Genomic DNA, 24,753 nt, shown 5'->3' with positions numbered 1-24,753 from the left:
GGTAAATGGCGATTTATGTATCTGGATCTTTATCAACGAATGCTGATAAAGTAAATGAGAAAAAACCAGATGGCAAAAACTGGAAATTCGTATAATGCTACGTGTTTGCTGAGATTTGTGGTTTCGGATTAGTCAAAGAAGTACATTCCAGGTAATGCATTTTTTTAAAGCCATATAAATTGCTTAGATTATTCATTGTGTGTTGATTTTCGAGAAAATGCTATTCATTTAATATTAAAAAAATGAACATCATTTAATCAAAATTCAGTATTTAAAAGTTTTTGATAGATCAAACTTAAAGTTTTCTTCACTTGAATTGCATTAAAATTTAATATTAAAGTTTCTCGATTAGCTCAAACTTATTCAACTCGAAAAGTTCTATAGGTCGAATTTATTTCTAATGCCCTTCGTTATAATTATTATCTTTGCTTTTCTTTCACAAAAAATAGACATCAGATACTTTCCGAAATCCCCGTTAGGTTGCATAATTTAGGGGGAGCAGACTTTAGAAACAGCCAAGCGGCAAAAAACTTAGCTTCAGCCCTGAGAATTCTTAAATGCGAATTAACTTGATTTAAGTGTGATTTTTTAAGGGATTTAGACTCCCAATAACAATTTTAGTTTTACAAATATATATGCAAAATTTTTTCTTGCCTTAAGGATTAAACTAGATTATTTAAATTATGTACGTGAATATTTAAGTATGCGAGGACTATCTGCTTAGTTGTAAAGGATGCCTGCCTGAAGAACTTTTTAAGGAAAACCGACTTGCATTCGTACTACCAGAATGGAAAACACTCGTTCGCCGTGATTTAAACTCGGGTCGAAAGGCCAGTGTTGAGCAGTTTTACCGATCGGTCGCTAATGAGCTTATGTTTTAAGAAATGATACGTATCAGTCTGGTTTGGTTTGGTTTAGTTTATTAAGGCAAAGCACATAAGAGCTATCTGCCTAAGGAAAGGGATGCCATCGTGGAGGACTTTGTAACGAAAACTGGCTCGTATACACGTTACATGTGGAAGAAAAACCACGAAAGCGCCCATGACGGCCCGTTTACCAGCATTCAAAACCAGGACAAAACTACGAGTCGATTTTACCGCTCGGCCCCTGTGCGGCCGTAGAAGTGTGTCAGCTATGGACAGACTAAAAGAAACTGATGGCTTCTCCTTTTATGACCTCTTGTCAACCTATATGTACAGGTAAGGAAGATAATGTTTACGGCACAAAAAATGGATGTGGAGTTTTCAGTGATTAAGCACGAATTAGAGTCCTCACAATACTTTTCTATTATTTTAAAAATAATGTCTCTGTGTCTATGTGTATGATGCTTTTTATCAATGGGAATAACATATTAGATTTTGGTAAAATTGTTAAACCGGATGTGATACTTTACTCGAAGTTCTGAACATATTTTCGCGAAGAAATATATGTTAGGATATAATCCAAAACTTTACAAATTTAGTATTTAAATCTTGTATATAAACATATGATGCATATACAATAAAGACAGAGCAATATATTAAACTTTAACTACATATATGATAAACCGTATGTGGTACTTTACTTGGAAGTCTTAACAAGTTTGCGTGGAAAAGTATAGAATCATTATAGTATTTCATTTAAAATAATACAGTAAATATTAAGGCTATTTCAGTTGGGTCTAGGACTTTTCGCATTCGCCATTTCACCGTGGCCGTTACGCCGTCGGGACGCTTCTCCGTCAAGACTTATTTTTCTTTATATGACTGTATTATACTCGTATTAAATTTATTTAGATTAATAATTCTGTTTACCTTTTGTAAACTTAATAAAGGTTGCTTGTAATATATATAGTTATTTACAAAAGTATGATATAAAAATTACACATAGTTGGAAAATTATGTCAGCATCAAAGAAAACTGGGGCTAAACTTCTGTTATATCAGAAGTTATATTATCAATTTTAAAATTATGCAGGTACAATATTTACATAATTTGCCAAAATTTCTGGCTCAGAACTTACACCGGCAGGGTAATAATAATTCGGCGAGAAGAATTTGAAGCCGATATTTAAAGTTAACAGTTGGAAGGAATAACAACGTGTGCTCACAATAGTGAAACCAGGCTCTGACTTAATTTTTCGCTACGTCAGTTTAAATACACTCATTCGCCCTACCTAATTTACATCCTGGCGAGGAAACGTGAGGGGAATAGGAGAAGATAGTAAAAGCTAACAATTTAAAATAACTATTAGTAAATTAAACCTTACAATTTATTTGAAATATGATTAAGAACTCATCCTAGATGATATTATTTCACCATAAAGGGCATTCATAATTTTTTAGTTTTAATGTCATCTAAAATGATTTCAAAATAGCTTTCACTCTGCCTCTAGGTACATAATTTTTCTGTCTAAATACTAAACATTGCTGACTGATTTATCTTGTCAGTTGATATTACTTTACAACAAATAGAATTGATGAAGCCTTTCATGATCATTTTCATTTTACTTCCTACTGATAAAATCAGAAGACTAAAGTGATATTCAACCAAAATTAGCAATTAAAATTTAGTTTACTCTTATAGATGGGTAAGTGTTAAGAAGCCAAACTGAGCTTCAATGTTATTTGCCAGTGCATTTAAAATTGACCTGGTTTATCATTGGATTATTATTATTATTAAGTACCCTCTTCTGTATTCAAGACGATCCGCGTAAGAGTCGATCTCTTGTACCTTTAAATTATCGATCTCTTGTACCTTTACACCCTTAACGGTTCTCACTCTCTATTTCAGCCATGCTTAATTCTTAATTTTCCAGTTTTTCTTAACGAAGTTGCGGAGGTTATTGCTGTTTTCAGCAAAGGTACTCCGAAAGCCAACAACGCCTTGATCCGTGAGAGTCTACAGGGGGAGGGGGCAACTCCCGGCGTTCTTGCTAGGACCAGTACCTAGACAGACTCAACTTCTGGGGGAAAAGGGACGCCGGGGCCATTTCGCCGTCAAGACATATTTTTCTTTACACGACAGTATTATATCTTGCCGTATTAATTTGATTTAAATTAATAACTCTGTTTAGATTAATAATTTTATTTAATTTAATAAACTTTTTATATAAAATGTTTTTGTGTACAGTTTTATGCAAATACACCGTTGCACTTGACATTAATTTTAAGAGAGTAAGATTCCAAAGTAATTCCGTTTTCCATTCAGATTTCATAAAAATGTGGATTTCCTGCTTTGTATGAGTGATTTCTCTGAACTGGACGATTAAAATTTCAAAAAAGTTCTGACGAATTATGTAAATATTGTAACCGCATAATTTTAAAATTGATAATTTAGCTTCTGTTATATCAGAAGTTTAGCCCCAGTTCTCTTTGATACTCACATAATTTTCCAACTATGTGTGATTTCTCTATATCTCATACTTGTAAATAACTGCATATATTGAAAGCAACCTTTACTAAATATACAAAGGGTAGTCAGAATTATTGAACTAAATAAATTTAATACGAGTATAATAAGCAAGATAAAATACAGTCATGTAAAAAAAAAAAATATGTCTTGACGGCGAAATGGCGATGACGAGAGGTCCTAGACCCACTTCTAGGGGTCTTCACAGTGACTAAAATCATCCTTTATTCGGTGATAGGTACATGCTCGTCAGGCACTGTACTAATATTGTCTTGTCTGCCCTTGGTTGTGCGAATGTTACATGGTTTAATATCGAAGGTGGCCTTGATTCGCCCTGGGGGACAGACTACCACGTACTATGTTCCCTTTGCTGGTGACTGTTTGCCGGTCGCCATTGACTTGTGTTACTTATTCTCAGACTGTGTGCATTTTTGACCGGGGATGCCTCCTTGGATTCCCTCTAGGGTTTGGGGCATTATAACCGTGTAAGGGCATCTTAAGCCTACGTCTGGGAGCCTCTTTTCTCTAGTATACTGTATTCAGGATGAGGTTTAAAATTCGTATGTCAGACTCTGTAATGTTGTTTTTGTTGTTTTTACCTCAAAAGAAGAAATTACTACCACCCGGTGGCGAAGTGGCTATCGCGTCGCGCAGCTGCATCACAAGTCCAGGATTAGATCCCCGGGCTGGGCAAGGTTGACTCAGCTTTTCATCCGTTGAGTGAGTCAACAAGATGTGAACCAAGTTCGCTTAGGGACTAAACACTAGGAGTCCTGCGACAGGCTGACCACTTGTCCAGGGCGTATGCTGATGCACTCCGAGGCCAAAAGGTCAAAAAAGCAAAAATAAATAAATAAATAAATAAATAAATAAAAGGGGGCACTACAGGCCGTGACCCAATAGGGCTGTTGCTCCACTGAGTTTAGAAGAAATTGTTAGATATGAGGGGAAAAAAAAAAAAAAAAAAAAAGAAAAGAAAAGAAAAGAAAAGAAAGAAAGAAAGAAAATTGGAACATTAAAAATTTATAAAAATGTACCAGGTCTAGTCTGAAATAGCTTATTAAAATTTCAAATTTTACAGCATATGACTACATTCGTCTGGAGTTTAACAACATATTTAAATATTGGAATGCCTATCTAAGTCATGTGGCGCATCTAATCTAAGTCATGTGGCGCATGTTACTGAAATTTTATGTCATAATTTAAATTTATACTTTCCGATCTTTCATTGCAGATATGTCCAGCATGAATCTTCAATTCTTCCTGTTCTTAGTCTGCTTGTTCGGTACATGCATAGCACAAGAGGATAAATGTCCAAAGACCTCAATTAGTCCTTGTACATGCAAGACATACTATGATGGTTCATGTTATATTGCATGCGGATTAACATCACAAGAACAGCTAGAGAAACTAGCTAATATCCCTAATTTGTGTGAGGGGTACGTGCATTTCTTTTTGGTTAACAGCAAAGTATCTGGAATTCCTGCCAAACTATGGAAAAGCCTCCTTTCCTCGAAGACTGTAGATATTGCTATAAAGCATGTTGTGATGGATGGGCTAATTCCACCTGGATCAGAGGAAATACCGGAAGTATACACTTCAGGCTCAGCTGTCATCAAATTTGATCATTGCAGAATTAAAAACTGGGACTGGAAACAACTGAAAAATTTCTATTCAGGTAATGTTATTTAGGAAATTAGATGTCGAGTATTTGATTAATATTCAGAATTTCGTTAGTTTACAACTAAGTATTCAGCCAGAAATTTAAAAATGTTAGAATAAAATCTTACTTTCGCTAACTGACCTAAATGCTTTGAAGGACTCAAAATTTTAGCTTTGAGGTTAATTTTGTAGAACTGGTGAAACGGCTACTAGAATTTTCAGATTCAATCTTTACTTCGATGTAAAATGTTCTCCGGCAATTGGTTATTAACATATGAATTTGTTTTATTGTTTCTTGAGGTTATTTCCTAACCAACCATTCTTACAAAAACTTTACCCAAGTTTTAAGCAAGTTTCTGTTTGCTCAAGTTTTAAGGGGGGGAAAAAAAAGTTAATTTTGAAGTTTGGGGATATCAAGGGTTTTTCTATGTTTTCAGTTTGCAAATTTAGCCGGAAGCTATCAAAGCCTGACTCCGGTACATTTGAGAATTTTAGTGCGATTGTAATTTAATCCGGAGCAAAAAATAAAAGGACTTTTTGCACTTTAATTTATTATTTAAATACTTGTCATTAATCTAATTCTATTTATTAACTTTTTTATTTATCTGTTTATTAGTCCAAAAGGGCTGTTTGCCCAGGACTATTAATTTCGTTTTGGCAATGTGCGTCGATTCACGATAAGAGTTGTTTCACTTTTCGAATTGTTGCCACCAAATATTATCGCCCTGCATTATAGTATTTAAAGAACTTAAATAATGAAAAATCTGCATAAATGTATGTATTTTTCTCGCATTGTGTTAAAACAACGGTACCCAGAGCCATCAAAATTTGAATAAAGTAACCTTCCATAGAATATGGGCATGTGGAAGCCTTAATTTGAATTTGAAATTTGTTTTATTAGCGATTTCATATTTTGTAAAACTTCAACGAATTTTTTATTAACAAACTCAACGATTTAAAAGCGAGTAATAGCAACACTCTACGGGGGGGGGGGGACTTTAGCGCAGTAGATTGTGTATCGGAAATTCTAAAGGCATGCTCATTTTAAAATTATTTTGCGATATTGCTGTTGAACTGAAGTTTATGGTTTAAGGGCGAAGAACGTGATATTTAATAAATAAAGGTGACACACATAATAATTTAAAATCTAAAAACCTTTCAAATTTTTAGTTATTTTTAATTATTTTTTATTAAATTAAAAACATTGATATATTATTATTTTTAATTATTTTTTATTAAATTAAAAACATTGATATATTATTATTTTTAAATAATAATCTTTTCTGAATTTTGTTCATCTTTTCTGAAGACTTTCCATAGAGCTATTGCATTTCTAATTTAAAAAGTTTAGTTCCGAGTGCAGGTTGTTTCATAACATTTTGTATCACTATATGATACATTTTTAGTTTGATTATAATTCTTATATTAATGATAGCGTTTTTTACAACAATAAGAAAGGAAGATGTTTTACTTTACCTCTTTCAAACATAATAAAACTTTAAAATGTGATTATAGGAATGAATTAAAAAATATTTTGCTCGTTTTTATTTATTAATTCATTTTCATTCTTGCTAAGAAATTATTCTTTTATTACTAAACATACTAGATTAATCTGGAATTTATTAAAAAAATTAAACTGATGGCATTTAAAAAAAATTTTTAATTTGTTTCTTTCTTTCTTATTAGAAGAGGAACTGACCATTGTTATCGATGACACTCCCATGCCAGAAATAAGTACCGACTTTGCTCATATTGCTAAAGGTCAAGTCCACAAAGTTTCAATTGACAGTACTGGACTCACTTCAGTTCCAGACAAATTGTTTGTGGCGTTTGATGACCTCAATTCTCTTTCCTTGCAAAATAATAAACTGAAGTCCTTTTCTAGGTCCATGATTTCTAAGCCCGCTAATAAGTTAGAGTTCTTACATTTGAAGTAAGTAATAAATGACCGTTTTTCTTATCTTTAACAGTAAAACAACTGTACTGTATTGTATTTATTCCATGTAAGAATTGAATTCTTTAGCATTTTAGTTAACGGAGGCAGCAGATTATTTTTGCTCTTTAAAGAAATCATTTCTGCCAGGTTTCGTCGAAGCAGAAACATTTTTGCTCTAAAATTTAGTCAGATTAAAATTTGCTTCGTTTCATTCGTGTGTTAATTCATTAAGAATCAGGTTGAATGGTTGTTGTTGTTGCTAATGCTCACTTGTCTGACCTATAGTCAGCCCAAGCGCAAGTTTAAGCCTGTCGTTGGGAACAGCCTTGAACACTTTACAGGTAACAGAGCGATTTAGGTCAGTTCCGCCGCCAATTTTGATGGAGAGAAAACCCCAAGGGGGGACGGTTTCAAGGGTTTCTCACACGTCTTCCTCTACCACAACCTCTTGAGGGAACTTTCGGTTCGTAGCATATTTGGAGTGCCCCCATGCCGCAAGGACACTATACATTTACAAACATCCATGCCTTCTCCGGGATTCGAACCCGGGCCCTTCGCTACGGCAGTCAGCGACGCTAACCACTATACTGGTTGGACGGCTAAGTAAAATGGTAAAATTAGTAAAACACAGATTAAAAAAAAAAAAAAAAGGAAAAAAAAAAAAAAGGAAAAACCGTGAACTGCCAAATTGTTTGATTTCAGTGAAAGCACTGTTCTCCTCATGACAAGATGCTATAGGAAATCTCATCTCATGTTGCTTAAGACTCATTTCGGTGTAACAGTAGTAACATCGTTCGTTATTCTGGCTTTTAGACGCTGAGGAAGATCGTCGGTCTTGATACTGATCAACAATGATTTCGGCATAACCCGTGAGAAAAATATCGAACAAAGTTAGATCTTGTAGAGATGCTTGTGATGTTTCAAGAGCTTCCATGCAGTAGATTGTCTGTGATTCTTCACTTAATTATCCCCCGTCCCCCCAAAAAAGGATTATTTTCCACTTTTGGAATTTATTTTCAATATCCTGTTATTAACATCAATACTGAACATTCATTTCGCTTGCCATAATTCTGATCCATCCTTCTACAGGGAGACAAGGATATTCCCCTGAGATCATTTAACTCATACATAGGAACAGCGCATGGGTTCGGTAGATCATGTCAAAGCACACTAAAGCTATCTGGCTAAGGAGAGGGATGCCTTCGTGGAGGACCTTTTAAGAGAAACTGGCTCGTATATATGTTACACATGGAGAAAACCATGCAGCCAGCCCGTTACCCTAGAATCGAAGCCAGGTCGGAACTACCAGTGTTCAGCGATTTTACGGCTCGGCTGCTGGTGGGCGAGCAGCGCATGGGAATAAGGTTGGAAGCTTTCATCACATATGACCCAAAATAGGAAAATGGGGAATGAATATTCTATAATGCATAATTACATTATTTCGAATACTTTTCCACCAGGTACCGCGTATAATGTTTACTAAATTCTATTCAATAACAGGAAATAAAACTGGGAAAAGTAATAGTGTTTAATTAAAAAAAGTACACAGAACTACATATCCATGATTATTTGAGTATTATTTTAATTAAACTTCGACTGTATCGAATGTTATGAAAATTAGATAAATTGTGTAATAGACGGAGATGATGGGGCGAAAACCAAATAGAAGAGTGTTATTACACAGAGATTTTGTTAAAATTTTTATGATACTTATATTTAGTGTAATTTGCGTGCAAGTGTCTTGATAACAAGGGTGAATGGGGCTGGTTTGATCGGAGCAGCCAATCCGTATAAAAGTGTAGGCACTTTTTTTGAAAATTGATTGTTGTTGTCGAGATACAGAGGATGCACGACCCCCTTATGAAATTCGATTTATGCCATGCAGAAGGAAAAATGCAAGGTTTCTCAAGATGGCGGGACGTGATGTGAAAATCTAAATGAATAATTACTGAACTGTGCAATGGTGCCAGCGCCCTTTTTTTAATTGCCCATTGTTCGCCAAGACATGGGAGGTGTACAAACACCCTTATGAAGTTTAGTTTTTGTAGTGAAGAATGCAACTTTCATCAAAAAATGCTGGGATGCCCAAGTGAAGATGGTTTCAGCCAAAACCATCGCGGCAAAAACATAGCGGACGAAAACGCCGCGGAGAAAACAACGCAAGGAGTAAACGACGTGATACAAAACATGGTGGGAGAAAGAGAAAACATTGCAGTTCTAAAATATCGTGGTATAAAACATCGTGGTCGAAAATAAAGCAGTTCAAAAGCTTCGCAGTTTAAAATCATCGTTTTCAAAAATATCGTGGTAAAAAATAAAGTAAATGAAACCTCTCCACAGTAGTTTATATAAATAATCGAATGAGAACATATTCAGGAAAATAAAAAGAAAAATCTAGCTTTTCTAATAAAGCACACATGACATGAAAATAAAAAAAAATTAAACGATAGGTCTAAGTTTACAGTTTTTAACTATATTTAGATTTTTCAAATAGTCACAATCCCATCTTTCAAATCGAAATTTTTTTAATAAACACAAATGATAAAAAATCAAATTTTTTGAAAACGTTGAGTTTTTATATTGTATTCGTTCAAAATACAATTATGATAAAAAATGTGCATTTCTCCATTTATTATCTTTTTTAAATATTTCAGTATTCTATGTTATATATCTTTTCAGTGGCAATTTACTGACTTCTATACCAGGAGACCTTTTTTCCGACATGCCCGTTCTTTCAGTGGTATATCTTCGGGATAACAGATTAACAACTTTGCCTCAAGACCTTTTCGAAAATATTTCATCACCAAAGTTGAAAAGGGTTGATTTCATCAGTAAGTAAAATCATTTTTGGAGTCAAACATATTATTTCAGAATCTTTGGGTCATGAAGTGTGTAAATAGAATGTCAAATTTGAGATGCACGTGACTCAAAATTTTTACTTGAATTGTCTTCAAACCGATTATCATCCCCGTCTAAAGCATCCATAGGGGATGGAAATAACAAATACAGTACAACTCCAATTATCCGTACTCCGACTATCCGAATCGCTTTCAGAATTTCAGAATCAACCGAAGAAGAGAAGGAAAAAGAGAAAAGGGGAAAAGAAACTCAAGAAAAGGAAAGCGAAGAGACAGGAGAAGATGGGGATGATGTGTTACTTGAGGAATTAAAAACATTTTTTTGGAAATTCTTAGATTTTCAGAAGTTAATGCTGAGGATGCAGCAGAATAGATGGTGTGGGATTCGTCAGACCTATCCCTAATTCAGTGGCACTTCAGTGTAGTATATATATCAGTAAGCCAAATCTTGTAGATCAAAATTTATTTTAAAAAAAAAGTGCTTTTTAGGCAACCCAGATCTAAAAAGATATGTTGGGATTTAAAATGTTATGTCAAAAATCAGTTACGAACTTATCCTAATTCAAATAAATCAGAATATTTTAAAATTACCGTAAGCTCATCTAAACTATAAAGAACGTATAGTTTTTATTTTATGAATACTTCTGCTTCCTTATGTATATTATTTTGTATTTTCTCAGGCACTGATTTTTATAGATTTTGTACTGTTGAATATTTATCTCTACTAATTTATTATTTAGCATGCTTAGTTTTGTGTCTTGTTCTTGTAATTTTGTGTATATTCCAGGTGCGATTTATATTTAATTTACCGGTAAGAGCTGCATTTTTATTATTAGTTGACTTATTATTTTATACAATTTTCATTAGTGAGTAAATATGTATTGAACTGTATAAATAGTCCGAAAGTAAAGGCTATTAAAGTTTACCGGGAATAAATATGAATTTTGAAGCTAAGTTAACCATGTTTTGCAAGTAGCTGCAAAAGGCATTTTGAAGATCTTAAAACATAATTTTTCTAGCTGGGCGTTTTCCTATTGCATTACTGCCGTTGACGAGATTTTAAGTACATATTCCATGGTTAGCTGAGATTTGATTTTATGTCAAGCAGAATTAGAGAATTATTATGTTTGTAGACTGAATTCTATTAAGCACTCTATGATTTTTCAAACTTGATTCCTAGCGAATTGTAATTTCTTTTCAGTTTTTTACACTCAGACAGACACACCGCCAGTGACGATGTAATCGTATGGACTTCAAAAAGCCTAGAATTTATTTATAGCGAATCAAATTCGACTTAGACTTTATTCATAGCGACTACAGAAGCATAGACTTTATTCATAGCGACTGCAGAAAACCTAGACTTTATTTCATAGCGAATTGTAATTTCTTTTGAGTTTTTTGCACTCAGGCAGAACCACCGCCAGAGACGATGTAATCGTAGGACTGCAGAAAGCCGACCTTGCACTCAGACGTCGTGAATCTTCGTTCTCTGTAATACTTATCCTTAGAACAAAATCTGCGATGATCGTTCCAGTGTTGAGCATAATCTTAGCTTGAGTTATTTTTAGCTATTTTTTAATTCAATTGTGAAGATTATTACGGACTCGAAGCTACAATATAACTTCGAGTTTTCCTTTATATCTTTCGACTTATGCAAAAGATTTATACATGTAATTAACATGTAACTGCACAATTGATGAACAATCACACTGAAACAGTTGGCGAATGAAGCACGTTAATTTTTAAATCATCATATGCATTTCTAATTGGGAACTTTTAATTATTTCGAATATTAAGAGCAGCAGCAGCAGATTGCGAAATTTCAATTTCAGCGGTATTAGAGGGAAAGATTTCAAATAAGGAGAATTATAGAACATAAATGAGAGATACATGTCAGAGATCGAAAAAGGATCCTTATCTACCTGATGTGCCTTTTACTATGACAGCAGGCCTTTCAATGTATAGAGGGCCACAGCATCTAGAGTCATTCCTTTACACTTAGAAAAGCTAATAACTTCATTCAATAAGAATAGTTCCTGGGGATGTTAATTGAAAAGGATGTTATGATAAAAATAATTGTACCTCCTTCCAAAACAAAAACACTACACCAAAACTAGAACAACTTGAATTATGTCAGAACTCAACAATCCAACAATCTCCTGAGCAAATTTTTCCATTTTTGGAAAATCTTCCTATAGAGAGCTTCACGGGATTAATATTCATCGTGTAATTGTAGCAAAGGCTTTGCTGGGTGTTGGTTATCAAAGATTTGGGTCCTACGAGCATAGCAATCCATTTACATATAATTTCTGTGAATCGAGAAGCCTCAACACACTGGTTTGCCTGTGAGCCCACAATACTGTTAAGATTCCACTGACGAGCGCCCATCTTAAAAGCTACTTTCACTGGTGTCAGGAGCATAAAACTTGGACAGAAAGCAATGTAAAATCTGTTTCGATTAGCGTTGAATTAATCCTCATTTTCTTTCTCACAAATGGGAGAGTTTATGAAGAACTCCGTCAACGGCCCATGATCTGGACTGTGTCGTGCCCAGAGTGGAGCGTGAGATGTTTGGTTGACGATTTGCGTCGCAGTGTCGTGGAAAATTAATTGGAAACATTGACTTTTTTTAATGATTGCATCATCTCAAAGATTATCTGTAGATTAAGTTCACCAAATTTACTTTATATCCCAAAATATGTACCGTGTGTCAGGGTGAGATCATAATACACCAGTTCGCACCGAAAATTGATAACAGAATGGTTTGAAGAGCACGAAAGCAAGTTTGAACATCTTCCACATCCTATTCAATGCTTTGATCTCAATATCATTGAGTCTTTCTGGGTTTCTTCAGAACAGAGCTGGAAACGCTTTTCTCTTCTACCATCATGAAGCGAAACAATTATTGTTCTGCAAGAAGAATGGTTATAAAATACCTTTAATTGACTGAACAAAAATGTGTATCTGTCGTTTTCAAGAGGAATAGATGCAGTATAAATTCCAAAAGAGGGTTTACATCGTATTAAAAAAATAATAATACTCTAAATACAAGTGTTTCATTGCCCAACCTGCGTATACTCAACAAAATTAATAAAACAGTTTTGGTTTGAAGAGTTGTTCTGAAAAGAATATCGAATATATCAACTGAAAATTAGTGAATCATTTGTGTTTCCATTCTATGTTGTATGCAATCTAAATCTGGATTGCATACAACATAGCAGACCTTAGAATTAGTTGAATTTTTCTAGTGTCTCAAATTACACTCATGTCCATAAATTAAGGATAATTCGGAGTCACGCGAAAATCGAACTCTAAAATAAATATATCACCTGTAAAATCACTACACAGTCTTCAAGAAACATATGCAAATTTCAGGAAGTAACCAGATGACACCGATGGTACGTCACAATGACGAGAGTGTAAGAGAGTGGTACATAAGGAATACAGGCAAAGAAGTAAAATTCTTCGCAGGCGCTTTATAAGCATTTCAGTGCAATAACCGAATAGTCATGACACAAAGGACGCATTTGGATGATTTTTTACGTGGTAGAATTATCGGCCGTCTGGAATGTGGGAATACCCAACTGGAAGTATCAGACGAACTTGGAATTGCCCAGAGTGTCATCTCCAGGCTTTTGCAACGATTCCAAGATGATGTTAATGTGAGTAGACGCTACAGCACAGGTCGCTCCAGAGTTACAACGCCGAATGAGGACCGGTATTTGGCAGTTTCTGCCAAAAGAAACAGGCGGAACACAGCCTCAGACCTGTCTCGTCAGCTCTCTTCAGCCACTGGTACGACAATTTCAAGGCAGACCGTGTACAGACACTTAGGGCAGATTGGTCTATATACTCGTAGACCTGTCAGATGCGCTCCGCTTACTGCAACTCACTGTCGCCTGCGGTTAGCCTGGAGTAGAAAGCATGCATTGTGGACACCGCAACAGTGGGCTTGTGTGATGTTTTCTGAGGAGTCCAGGTTTAACTTGCAGTCTGATTCTCGCCGAACTTTCATATGGAGAGCTCCAGGTACCCGTTACCACCAAGAAAACATCATTAAACGAAACCGTTACGATGGCGCAGGAGTGCTCGTTTGGGGTGGAATTATTCTGGATTCCAGAACTGACCTGCATGTTCAAATTGGAACCATGACAAGCCAAATCTATCGGGACGTCATTCTGGAACAACATGTACGTTTGTTTAGGGGCACCATGGGCGCACAATTTTTGTTTATGGATGACAACGCCCGTCCTCACCGTGAAAGCATCGTAAGCGAATGCCTTCAATTGGAGGATATCACCCGTATGGACTGGCCAGCATTCTCACCGGACTTCCATCCAGTAGAGCACATGTGGGACATGCTTGGCCGACGAGTTGCAGCCCGTCAACTTCCTCCTACATGTCTAGCGGAACTTCGGAGAGCATTGCTTTTTGAGTGGTGTAATATCCCCCAAGATCAGATCGATAATTTGATACTCAGCATGCCTAGGCGTTATATAGACTATATCGCATCGTCTGGGAGACATACAATGTATTAACAATCATACCAACCATGTAATATTGGTTTTTTGTAAATAGGTGTTTTTTGTAATTTGCTCCAGGGAGAAAAAATCTCTAATTTTTTTTTATAATATCAAACACATAGCATCTTTTTTTGCTCTTTATCTTTTGTTTAATAAATAAACTTTACAAATAAGTCAAATTTTTTTTGCTTCTAACTCTTCCTTTGCCTTATCCTTAATTTATGGACATGAGTGTAGTTGAATTTTTCTAAATTTTTTCATGTTATAATATTTATATATGTTAGCATCAATGATGCATGAAACCCGGCATTCTATAGAATACCTACGCATTTTATAGATCTCGGAAACTAGCAGGCAATGTATGAAATGCATTGCCTGTATAAAAAAATATGTTGTTTGTAATGTTATACATTTCACATATTTTAAGCATTCCGTGGAATGCCAAATGACAAACCGGCAAAGTATGAAACAGCCAAATAAATGATATTAATTCTAAAAAAAAAAAAAATTCTCGCGGCTTCTTTGGGAACTACTGTGCGAGTTCCTCTTCCTGAGATCGACAAGGGGACGAAGTGATTCACGCAATTAATGAGTATGTGATTTCTACCAACTTAAAACTTCTAAAGGAATTTTAAAACAGTTGTATGCGAGATCACAATTCACTTTATGTCCTAAGAGCTTGCTTAGAATTGAAGAAATTTCTGATCATGAAATTCCTCTTCGGTCAGATGAAATTGCTCAGTCCACTGGAAGCGGCCAAGAATTCATCAAGTGTATATAAAAGAATTTGCCAAAATATGATATGTCTTTGAAAAGTATGAAGTGTAATTCAAAACGTTATTCAAGCCTACCACTTTGCAACAAATAAATTCATTTTATTTTTTTATACGCAAATTTTGTTTTAATAGGAAAGGGATAATTTTTTGTACAATTTTCATTTTTCTTTACGCATTTGAATTAAAGTATTTTTAATGGCACTCTTTCACTATTCTTTCAAAATAACGTTTGTACTTTTTGAGAAATGCAGGAATTTTAACTAATAGCCTTATTATTACGTTTTTTCATATTTTGTCCAAGTAACATTTGTCGTTCTATAATGCCTAGATATTACATACAATGGTTAGGGAAAGTATATAATAATTCTCATATTTTATAGTTTGCCTAAAAACGTTAAGTATTCTATAAAATGCTCAGTATTCTATAGAATGCTGGGGCACTGTATTCTATAAAATGCTCAGGTATTCTATAGAATGTCGGGGCATTTCATACATTGCCGGTAACATATAAAATACACAGCCAAATAAATAACACATTCTACAATATTCAGTTTTCTAATAAAAGGACCCACAAGCTTTATTTCATCAAACACATTGTTAAACATATTTCATAAAAATCGTTGATCGATGAGAAAATGTGTCGAGTGAATAGAAATTGTCTTTTTACAGGCTAAGAAGCAATGTAATCAAATGTTAGTTTTAGTGCTAATGTCATTCACAACATGCAATAAGACAAACATCCTTGCACTAGCGTCTTAATGAAATTCTGTCCGACTTCAATCCAGCAAACCTCATATGTGTCAATACAATAAAATCAATTTCAACTCAAAAATTAGAAAAGACCACCAATACGTTCATATGTTGCAAATAAAGTTCTACAATTATGCAATTTTTTAATTTCTCTGGATTTTTTTCTCCTTCGAATTTCTTGGAAAGCTTTGCCAAACTGAGAAAGATTCTCAAGAATAAAAAAATCAAGAAAACTGATTGTCTTTTCTGCAAAAGAAATCGTGTTTGAAATCAACATGGTATTGAATTTTTATTCAAAAATAAAAGCCTTTTGAATAAAATTTTAACACTGCAACTAAAAGAGCAGTCTTACATATCACTTCAGTTTGAATCCTGTGTTTTAAAAAAATCCCCCAGAATGGTGCCAGCATATAAATATGAAGATAGCTTAAAGCAAGAACCACCATAGTGCTCCTGCATCTTAGTAAGTATCAATATTTCATCTGAATCCGGCAAACTGTATAATGGCACGATAAGTTTGCACCCGCGCACTATTATGCATGTATGGTTTTGATTTACTTTTCTACTTAATTTAACAGGTATGAAAGTAAATACAATTGCGGTAACTTTTACGTACCTGAAATGACTTTTCACGAAAATGCCATAATTTTATTTCTTCACTCCTACATAAATTAATCAGAAAATTACAATTTAAGACTATTTATGTGACAGTATAAGGTATTTCTCCCACCTTCTCAGCATGCCTTCGTAATGTGGTGGTATGCACGCTGGGTGCATATTCCAGAGGTCCGTGGTTCGATTCCCGGCGAAGGCGTTGCTCATTTTTCACATCTCCTGCTTCCAAAACATCCTAATGTCTCTAAAATAGTACCAGAAATGTAACAAAGGTTGCTGAATTTAAGCCAGTCTTCACCACATACAGTTGATATTATTATTTGGAGCATCTTTGGATGATTCTGCACTGAATGCTTTCATACAGAGAAGCGCAGATGTTTTCATATAGAAACTTTTTCTCCCTTCCTTAAGAAAACTATCAGCAATTATATTTTTTCCAGAGATTTTGCTGAATCTTATAAAAAATATAATGTAGTGCATCTATAATTATGAAATTATCTACATCATTTTTTTAACTTCCAGATAACCCATGGGATTGTAACTGCAGACTGATGTGGATTTTAAGCAAGAAGAAGCAACATGCCAGTATGGGTGCATGTGCAACTCCAGAAGAACTAGCAAATAAGAAAGTGAGAAGCCTTCCCAAACTCTTAGATTGCTGAAATTACTTAAGATACAGAAACACGAACCAATATTCTGTTTGGGGTTAAAAACGTAACAGTTTTCCTGAATTCAAAAGACTAAGAAAACAATTACTGGCTCAGCCATACTGAAAAAACATATCACTTTCATATCAATGTGTTAATCTCTTTAAATTTAAAATAATGAAAATCTTGACTTTTTTTTTTTTTTTTTTTTTTTTCTGTCTAGCATTTGATTTACTAAGTTCTAATGAAGCAAATAATAGTTAAATTAGTGACTTATTAAAAATAAATTGGATGCCATAATATGCTCAGCATTACCAAGATAACAAAATTTAATTTCTCAACTCAAAGCACAGAAGTGAAACTGAATGGCTAAAGAATAAATATAAAGCTTTGCATGCGAAAAACTGAATGAAGGTAGAAGGAAAAACATCTGGCACATTGAATAAACAAGCAATTAGACAAACACACTTTTTATTTAACAAAAATATGTACAGGTTATAAAACACAAAAGACTAGATGTTTAAGTCCTCAACTTCGGACATTGGTAATAATAACATGCATAAGAAAAGGAATTTAAAAAAAAAAATCTAAAAGTTATAAATAACTAATCAAATTAACTGTAAGCAGAAATAACAGCATTTCTGCTATTTAATTATCTCCACTTGAGAATTAAAAGATACAAAGAAAATTTTTAAAAATAATTTCAACTTAACATTATAAAAAGCTAAACTTAATGTTATGGAACCAATGCCTAACATTTTAACACATTTGACAGATTTTAACTGCATTATAAACATACTAAGCTTATTTTGAAACATATCTTTTACTTTAAATACAATTTAATAAAAATTAAATTGCAATAAATTTTGACTCACCCTATACAAAATTAAATGTTTGACATGATATTAAATATCCTCCCCAACCCAACAAAAATGCAAAAAGTAGTTTATTCTTTAAATATAAATGCAATGGTTTTACCATTAACTTCATTAAATTAATTTAGAATTAGATAATTTCTGAATTTCTCCACATGTATTCTCAGAATTTAAAACATGCAATACGTAGGACATGTATATAACCTGCAAATGGGAGCATTTTATTAAAATTCTGAACAATTTATGAAAAGAAGTACAAGTAAGGCATTCAAGACTTTTATATATGAAATGTTTTGAATAATGACTTTAATACAATGACTAAATATTTAAAACATACTTCATATTTCACTATTTAATAAAGGAATGAATCAGTAGGGAGGAATGTAGCAACAGAGTTAAAAAATTATTGAAAAATGAGCATACAGCTAAGGTTGTTCTCCGAGGACTCGGCCTCAACACTTCAGGAAGCTGAAGTTTTTGACAACCTTTGTTAGTGCAGTGTGAAGTCACTCAGTTAGACTTGAATAATCAGGTCTAGTGAGGAAACAAATTGTGCAATGAAGAATTAATAGAAAGAAACTTACATGAGTTTGTTAGATAACTTAATATTGTGATACTTTCCGACATTTCACATGAATTTAAATTAATATAAAATATTATTTTTTTTTAAATTTCGAAAATGAAGGCTCACATATAGAATTAACATGCCAAGGATAAACTTTATTATTTTTAAATGATACAAAGAAATGAGGACTGAACAGTACAAGAAAATACAGGAAAACAATGAAAACTGCAGTTAGTAAATTTTATTCTTGTAAATGCATAATGAAAGAATTGTACATTTTTTATATGGTTAAATTATGAAATTAAAGTTTAATACCTAGAGATAAATATTAATATATAGAGAAGTTGCCATTTATTTTATTGTATTAAACATTTTTTTAAATGTACACTCCCTCTCTGAAATAGAAATTCTTCAATATAAAAGGACAAACGTGTTTTGTCATATGCAATTTAATATACAGGGTGTTTAGAAAAGATTACAGGGCAGTTGGTTTTAGATCTACAGCTCCAGTTTTAAAATGAAAGTTTTCCTGTTTTCTCTAGAGAGAGCTGTATAAAAGTTTAAATTTGCCTCATACAAAATTTTCAATTCAGAAAATTTTAAAGTCATGTTTTTACATTATTGTTTTCCTGATATGAAAGACATTCACATAAAAATTTGTGTCATGCCTTTATCAATTTTGAATGCAGTTTCCAACTATTTTGATAAATGATATCTCTGGTAACTACAGGAATTAAAGCAACAATAATCAGTGCAATATTCAATAATGATTATTGAGTAATGATTATTTTTGTTTTTACTCCTTCAATAGTCATTAATGGGCAAGTTATTTTAACCAAATATCTCTGGTAATTTTGGCAGTATGAAGAGATATTATTGTACTAATTTGTCTATGAAAAGAAAATTTTCTCATTCATAATTTTTGTACAAGATCTGTTAAATAAATCAAGTTTCATATACCTGAATTTTCTAAATGCTAATCTTGCTTTCTTATTTGTTAAGCAGAAGGCATGAGTCAATAACCAGTCAAACAAAATGTATTTAATAATACAAAATACTTAATAAAAATTTTTCCGTGCATAGCTGAACATTCTAATAAATAAGAAGAAATGTTTTATATTTTTGTAACATATGGAGATTTCACAAACTGAATTTCATAAGAGTTTTTTAAATAATGATTAAAAAAACTGAGCTTTTAAACAAAAGATTTAAAAGGCATTGGATTCCATACATAGAAATAGTTTAACTAATTCACTATAAATAATTTTACAAAAGAAAAGAAAAGCAAGAAAATTTAGATGAAATTACTGCTTTTACTCCAAAGACATTTTGACATAAATAATCCATGAAAATTTCAGTACTAATACAAAATTCAGCGATTTACAGCTGTGAAAAAAATTATTTTTGTCATTCCATATGATACCTCATATGCATGAAATTGCAAATAATCAAAAAAAGAAGCCTTGTCTGAGAGTTTATGAGTAACAAAATTAACATGAGATGAAATGGTTGAAGGAATGTTTTTAAATTTCATCTGTACAGGATGTTGGTTATATAACTCGATTCCAAAGGGTCTTTAGAATTTCTTCTCCGAAACGGATTCCAGCTCGACCTTTTTTCGCTCTCCTTTCCACACATACTTCCTACCTTAAAAAAGATATAAAAACAAAGGTACCTATAGATAATATTTAAAAACCCTCCAGCACTTTTGCATTTATCTATATCTCTGTGCTACTTAATATTTTTTGTACTAATAAAATATAATGTTTTGCTTATGAACATTTTTAGGTTTTTTTTAAAAATTTATTTATTACAAGATATAACACAATAAAGAAAACTGATAACTTAAATTTAGCAGTAGTCCTTTAATTCCTCATTTCAATTTTGCTACAGCCCCTTCCTGGAATTGTTCAATCACCATTAAAAATTTAAACAAAGAAGCTAAATCTATAAATAATCCTTTGTTTAAATGAACATGTACTTTGCTATCTCCTTTTGCTCTGCTTCATGTATTGTCTCGAGATGTGTTCAGTTATGTAGAATTATGGGGTGCTTGTTGCACACATAATAATGTGTATAGTCACAGTGAGTATAGTCAGAATTAGTCATCAAGAAATTTGTTATTTACACCAATGTCTAAGTTTTTTCTTCTTCCTTGTGTCACCTAATGCATTTACACTATCTTTAAATCCTCAAGTCATCTACAAAATTATCACATTACCTCATATATATATGTGTTCTTAAAAAAATGGGCTTAAGTTTTGAAACTCGGCAAATAAGTTTCACTTGAGAACATTATGGGCCTGACACAGCATGCAAATGATTAAAAGTTTTAAGGAAAAGTTAATAAAAAATATAGGAACAGCAGAGGAAAATATCATTTTTGTAAATAGCAAATCTTCTCATGAAAGCTATAAGTGTCCTCACTAATGTTGTTTTTAGAACTAATGTTGTTTTTAGAAGTAGTTACAGAACTAATGTTGTTTTTAGAAGTAACTAATGTTGATTTTAGAAGTAGGTTTTAAAGAAACCAGCAAACAGAAAAAATATTAATTTATCAACTATATATTTTCCATCTGAATCAATAACATTCTTTCAGTGCTGTAATAGGAGCCATTATGGCATTTCTAAAGAAGTAAACGATAATGAATTGGAGGACAGTTTCGAAAGCTTCATGTACAAGATAGTCCTCTCCATCAATGAAATTTTGCAAGTTTTGAAAGAGTAATCGCTTTTTATCACCTTATCACCACTTACTGGAAAGTAAAAAAAAAAAAAAAAAATCATATGAATGAACAGAGCAGATGTTCAAACATTCTCTGGAATCAGCATCAGTATTTTCATGTGGAACCCACCTGCCAAAGTTAGACACCTTCAGTCAAATGGGGATGGGCGGTTCATGCTGATGATTTTCTCCAGCTCTTTAACAGTCACATATGGACTTCTTTCAACGGCAGCTTCCAATGCATCATTACCAGAAAAAGAAATTAATTTGCCAAAATTTACAGAACCATTGTTTTCACTTATGAATATTCAAATCTCATTTACTACCACTCCAACATAAAACAGGTTTTTATCAAAAGGTATAAAATAACTTACAAATATTGCATAAATAGAAATATAGACAAACATTACATAATATACAAACAGCAGAATTCTTCATCCTTCAATGAATATCATGAACAATTAGCTATTTAGTTATCTTAAACATTTTCCTTCCTGTGTAAACATCATTTAAATTTTTTGAGATCATTAGTTGATATTCGCACAAGAAGATAGTTTCTCCATAGCTTTGAAGTGAAAAGAATTCCAGAATAGTATTAGGAACTTTGGCATTTGACTGTAAAGTTAATATATACAAGATGTGCTCTTAAATCTTTCACCAGAAAACATCCATTGTTAGTAGAAGCTAGATTCAAATATTTTTCTGATAATCTTTTTTAGATAGAAATTTTAATAGGAATACAAGCATGAATTTTCTTTTACATTATTAATTATACTTCCCAAGCAGTTGCAATTAGCTCATAAAATTTCGTTTTAGCAGTCAAAGGTTTCATGATGAGATTGATACTGAGGGTACAGATTTCATTTTCATTGCTTCACAGTACTACTGCTATTTTTAAATGTCTTTCATACAATAGCACTACATTCCACTGATGCATTTCATATCAATCATTAAGAAAGTTCATAGTTTTTAACATGTATTATCCAATCCTTAAAATCCAAATCCTGAAAGATATTCTACTATTTTTAATCTCAAATCTCTTGGATTCTTCTCTTATGAATAATAAAAAGAAGAAATAAAAGCTTTTAGATTATATTTGAAGTTTTTAAACAGCAAAACTTAAAATCTGCTTTTAATGAAAAACAAATTTATGAATACAGATTTTGCAAACACATCAATATTTATTAAACATAACTGTTTAAAATGAAAGTAAAATTAGATTTAGCAAATGAAGCACATTGTTTAGCTCTTTAATTGTTGTGTTCATTTTTTCAACATAAGTTGTCAGGAGCATTAATTAACAGTATAGAACTTAGTAGTCAAGGCTGAATATTTCAACTAATCAATAACTAAGATCATATGCATTATGCAGCATTTTACATCATTGCATGAGTTTCTGGAAACATTCAGGACCTGTTAGTAGCAGATTATCTACACTCAGAACTATTGAGATGACTTGAAATTCTGATAAACATATGTGGATGTTTAGATAATCATTCTTTTTTTTACTAAATAAATGCTTTGGTTGAGCACAAATAAAACTAATCTTTGATAAAATTTGAGTTAAAATACTTAATAATTTCTTAGATTAGGATTCAAAATATCTAAATGATGGAAAAAGAACTAAGATTTGAGTTTTAGAATATAAAATCATTTTGAAGACCTATGGGATTTCAAATTCCTATGTTGTATCCTTAGAGAAAAACAAAATATAATATAATCCACCTGTCTCCTAATGAATTAATTGCATTACTTAAGGTTAGGTTTGATCTCAGCCTTTGTATTAATCAGGTGGGAAAGACTAAGATGATATTTTTGTGCAAAAATCTTGAAACATTGATAGCTTATTTTTAACACTTTAAGTGCCATGTCAATCACCAGTGACTAACAATATATTTTATAGTCAGAGAGCATCAGTCACTGGTGACTGACAGTATACTTTCCGAAAATGCATCAGTAACTGGTGACTGACAGTATACTTTTCATTCAGGCTGCATATGTTATTGTTGACTGTTATGTACAATTTAAAAAATATGTTCTATCAGATTCTACACAGATCTCCAATCTCCAGCAAATTAATGAAATCATATATCATGAGCTAAAAAGAAAAGAAGACAAGACAGGCTTGGCACTTAATGTGTTAAATAGTTCTCGTTTCTTTGCAAGGTTTGCCACTCCATGTCATTTACTTTATTCTTTCCAATGGATAGCATATGAATTAAATACAAAAAATATTAATAGATTAATAGACCTATTTTTCAAATCAATGTTTTATTCTTCACTCAGATGGAAAGCTTTTTTTTTTTAATAATTGCATTTGTAAGGACAATTATATCTTTTCAGTTTCATTTTACTTACGATAAAACCAATCAACAGCTATATATATATGAATGAAAATTAAGTAAACTTTTTATTGCTATCCTGCTCTGTCTAACAAGACACACTATACAGCATCTACGTATAATGGGGTTATGACATTTAACAATGTGGTATGATGTGGTATGCTAGAAGAAATGTTTCTGGTTTCTTTCAGCATTGGTTTAAACAGGAGGGCTTCTAGCCAAAACAGTCCACCTACAAGCAATGTCTCAGCTATGAATCCAGTACATATTGCCAGTTTGTCGAGAATGCCTCATTTGCATCTCTGGCTTATGTAGTTTTTGCGTAAGTCAGCCACTCAGATATCCCAACAGTGAAGATTTCCAGAAATATTTCTTTCAACAAGTAGTCACAGATACTTTAGGTCTGAGATTTAGGAAGGGGATATGGCATGCTCCAATGGGGTGTTACAAGGGAGGCTTTTACTCTGGTCTCTTCAGCCCCTTTTGGAGACCAGGGATTTTCAACTCTTAAAATTGTGTACCACATGAGGGGGGGAAAAAAAAAAAAAAAAAAACTATTTATAATTTTATCTACTAATAAATGTACCAAAAGTGGTGCCATTTTACATTCATTCTAAGTATTCATTTCAATTTTTTTGTGTGAAAATTGTACCACTAAAAATGATGTAATATAATATTAGTGGTACAGATACTATAATTTGAGAAACCTTGGCCTAGACTCTACTTATCATGCGAGTATGGAGCTGTACAAAACAACATCTGGAAAGGCTTGTTCATTATACAACCTACCCAAAAGATGGAAGGAGGAACCCTGTTCCTGTATAGTGTACATCCAGAGATGCTGAGAATGATAGAGTGTAGATCTCAGCGAGTACAATAGACCAGGTAAAGGAAAACCAGAAAAAAATTCTTTTTCCCTGAGAATTGAATGCTTAGTTTCAAAGTAGAATAGTTTCAAACTGTTTATCCCCAAGAAGAAATAAAAATTGTTTATTAATGTATAACTATTTTAATTACATAAAATGTGAAATTCTTCTTACTTCAAATATGCATATTTCTTTCCATTCAAAGTCTGTTTCACTGTTTTTAA

General features: G+C 32.8%; 2 protein-coding genes across 6 annotated transcripts in view; one reads left to right on the top strand and one right to left on the bottom strand.

The window, feature by feature from the left end:
• Position 1: 1 nt before the first annotated feature.
• On the top strand, positions 2-24,703 carry LOC118201207 (uncharacterized). Of its 2 annotated transcripts, XM_035373263.2 has the most exons (6): positions 2-151; positions 4,624-5,067; positions 6,738-6,984; positions 9,667-9,818; positions 17,032-17,138; positions 24,381-24,703. In XM_035373263.2, the coding sequence occupies exons 2-6, from the start codon at positions 4,626-4,628 to the stop codon at positions 24,486-24,488; spliced, it is 1,056 nt and encodes a 351-aa protein (XP_035229154.2). In that variant the 5' UTR covers positions 2-151; positions 4,624-4,625; the 3' UTR covers positions 24,489-24,703. The 2 variants fall into 2 exon arrangements, with proteins under 2 accessions (XP_035229154.2, XP_085673721.1); XM_085817595.1 differs by lacking the exon at positions 24,381-24,703 and having other exon boundaries at positions 3-151; positions 17,032-17,346.
• LOC118201206 (rhophilin-2-like) overlaps positions 17,611-24,753 on the bottom strand; it is a 237,488-nt gene continuing 230,345 nt past the window's right edge. For 3 of the 4 annotated variants that reach the window (XM_085817593.1, XM_035373257.2, XM_035373258.2), the window contains exon 16: positions 17,611-20,243. In XM_085817593.1, the coding sequence (XP_085673719.1) occupies positions 20,127-20,243 (117 nt within the window). In that variant the 3' untranslated portion in view covers positions 17,611-20,126. The remainder of the gene's footprint in view (positions 20,244-24,753) is intronic. The other variant, XM_085817594.1, reaches the window with a different exon arrangement.

Source organism: Stegodyphus dumicola, chromosome 5 (assembly GCF_044657685.1).
Source record: "Stegodyphus dumicola isolate Sdum_Otavi_A_Nest chromosome 5, ASM4465768v1".
NCBI classification, from domain to species: domain Eukaryota; kingdom Metazoa; phylum Arthropoda; class Arachnida; order Araneae; family Eresidae; genus Stegodyphus; species Stegodyphus dumicola.
This window is presented reverse-complemented; position numbering and strand designations above follow the sequence as displayed.

What these genes read in the sequence shown, in the direction of transcription:
- LOC118201207 (XM_035373263.2), top strand. Translation starts at nt 4,626, where the DNA reads ATGTCCAGCATGAATCTTCAATTCTTCCTGTTCTTAGTCTGCTTGTTC. An exon ending in ACTGAAAAATTTCTATTCAG is followed by an intron (nt 5,068 to 6,737) that starts GTAATGTTATTT and finishes CTTTCTTATTAG; the next exon opens with AAGAGGAACTGACCATTGTT. An exon ending in AAGAACTAGCAAATAAGAAA is followed by an intron (nt 17,139 to 24,380) that starts GTGAGAAGCCTT and finishes ACCTTGGCCTAG; the next exon opens with ACTCTACTTATCATGCGAGT.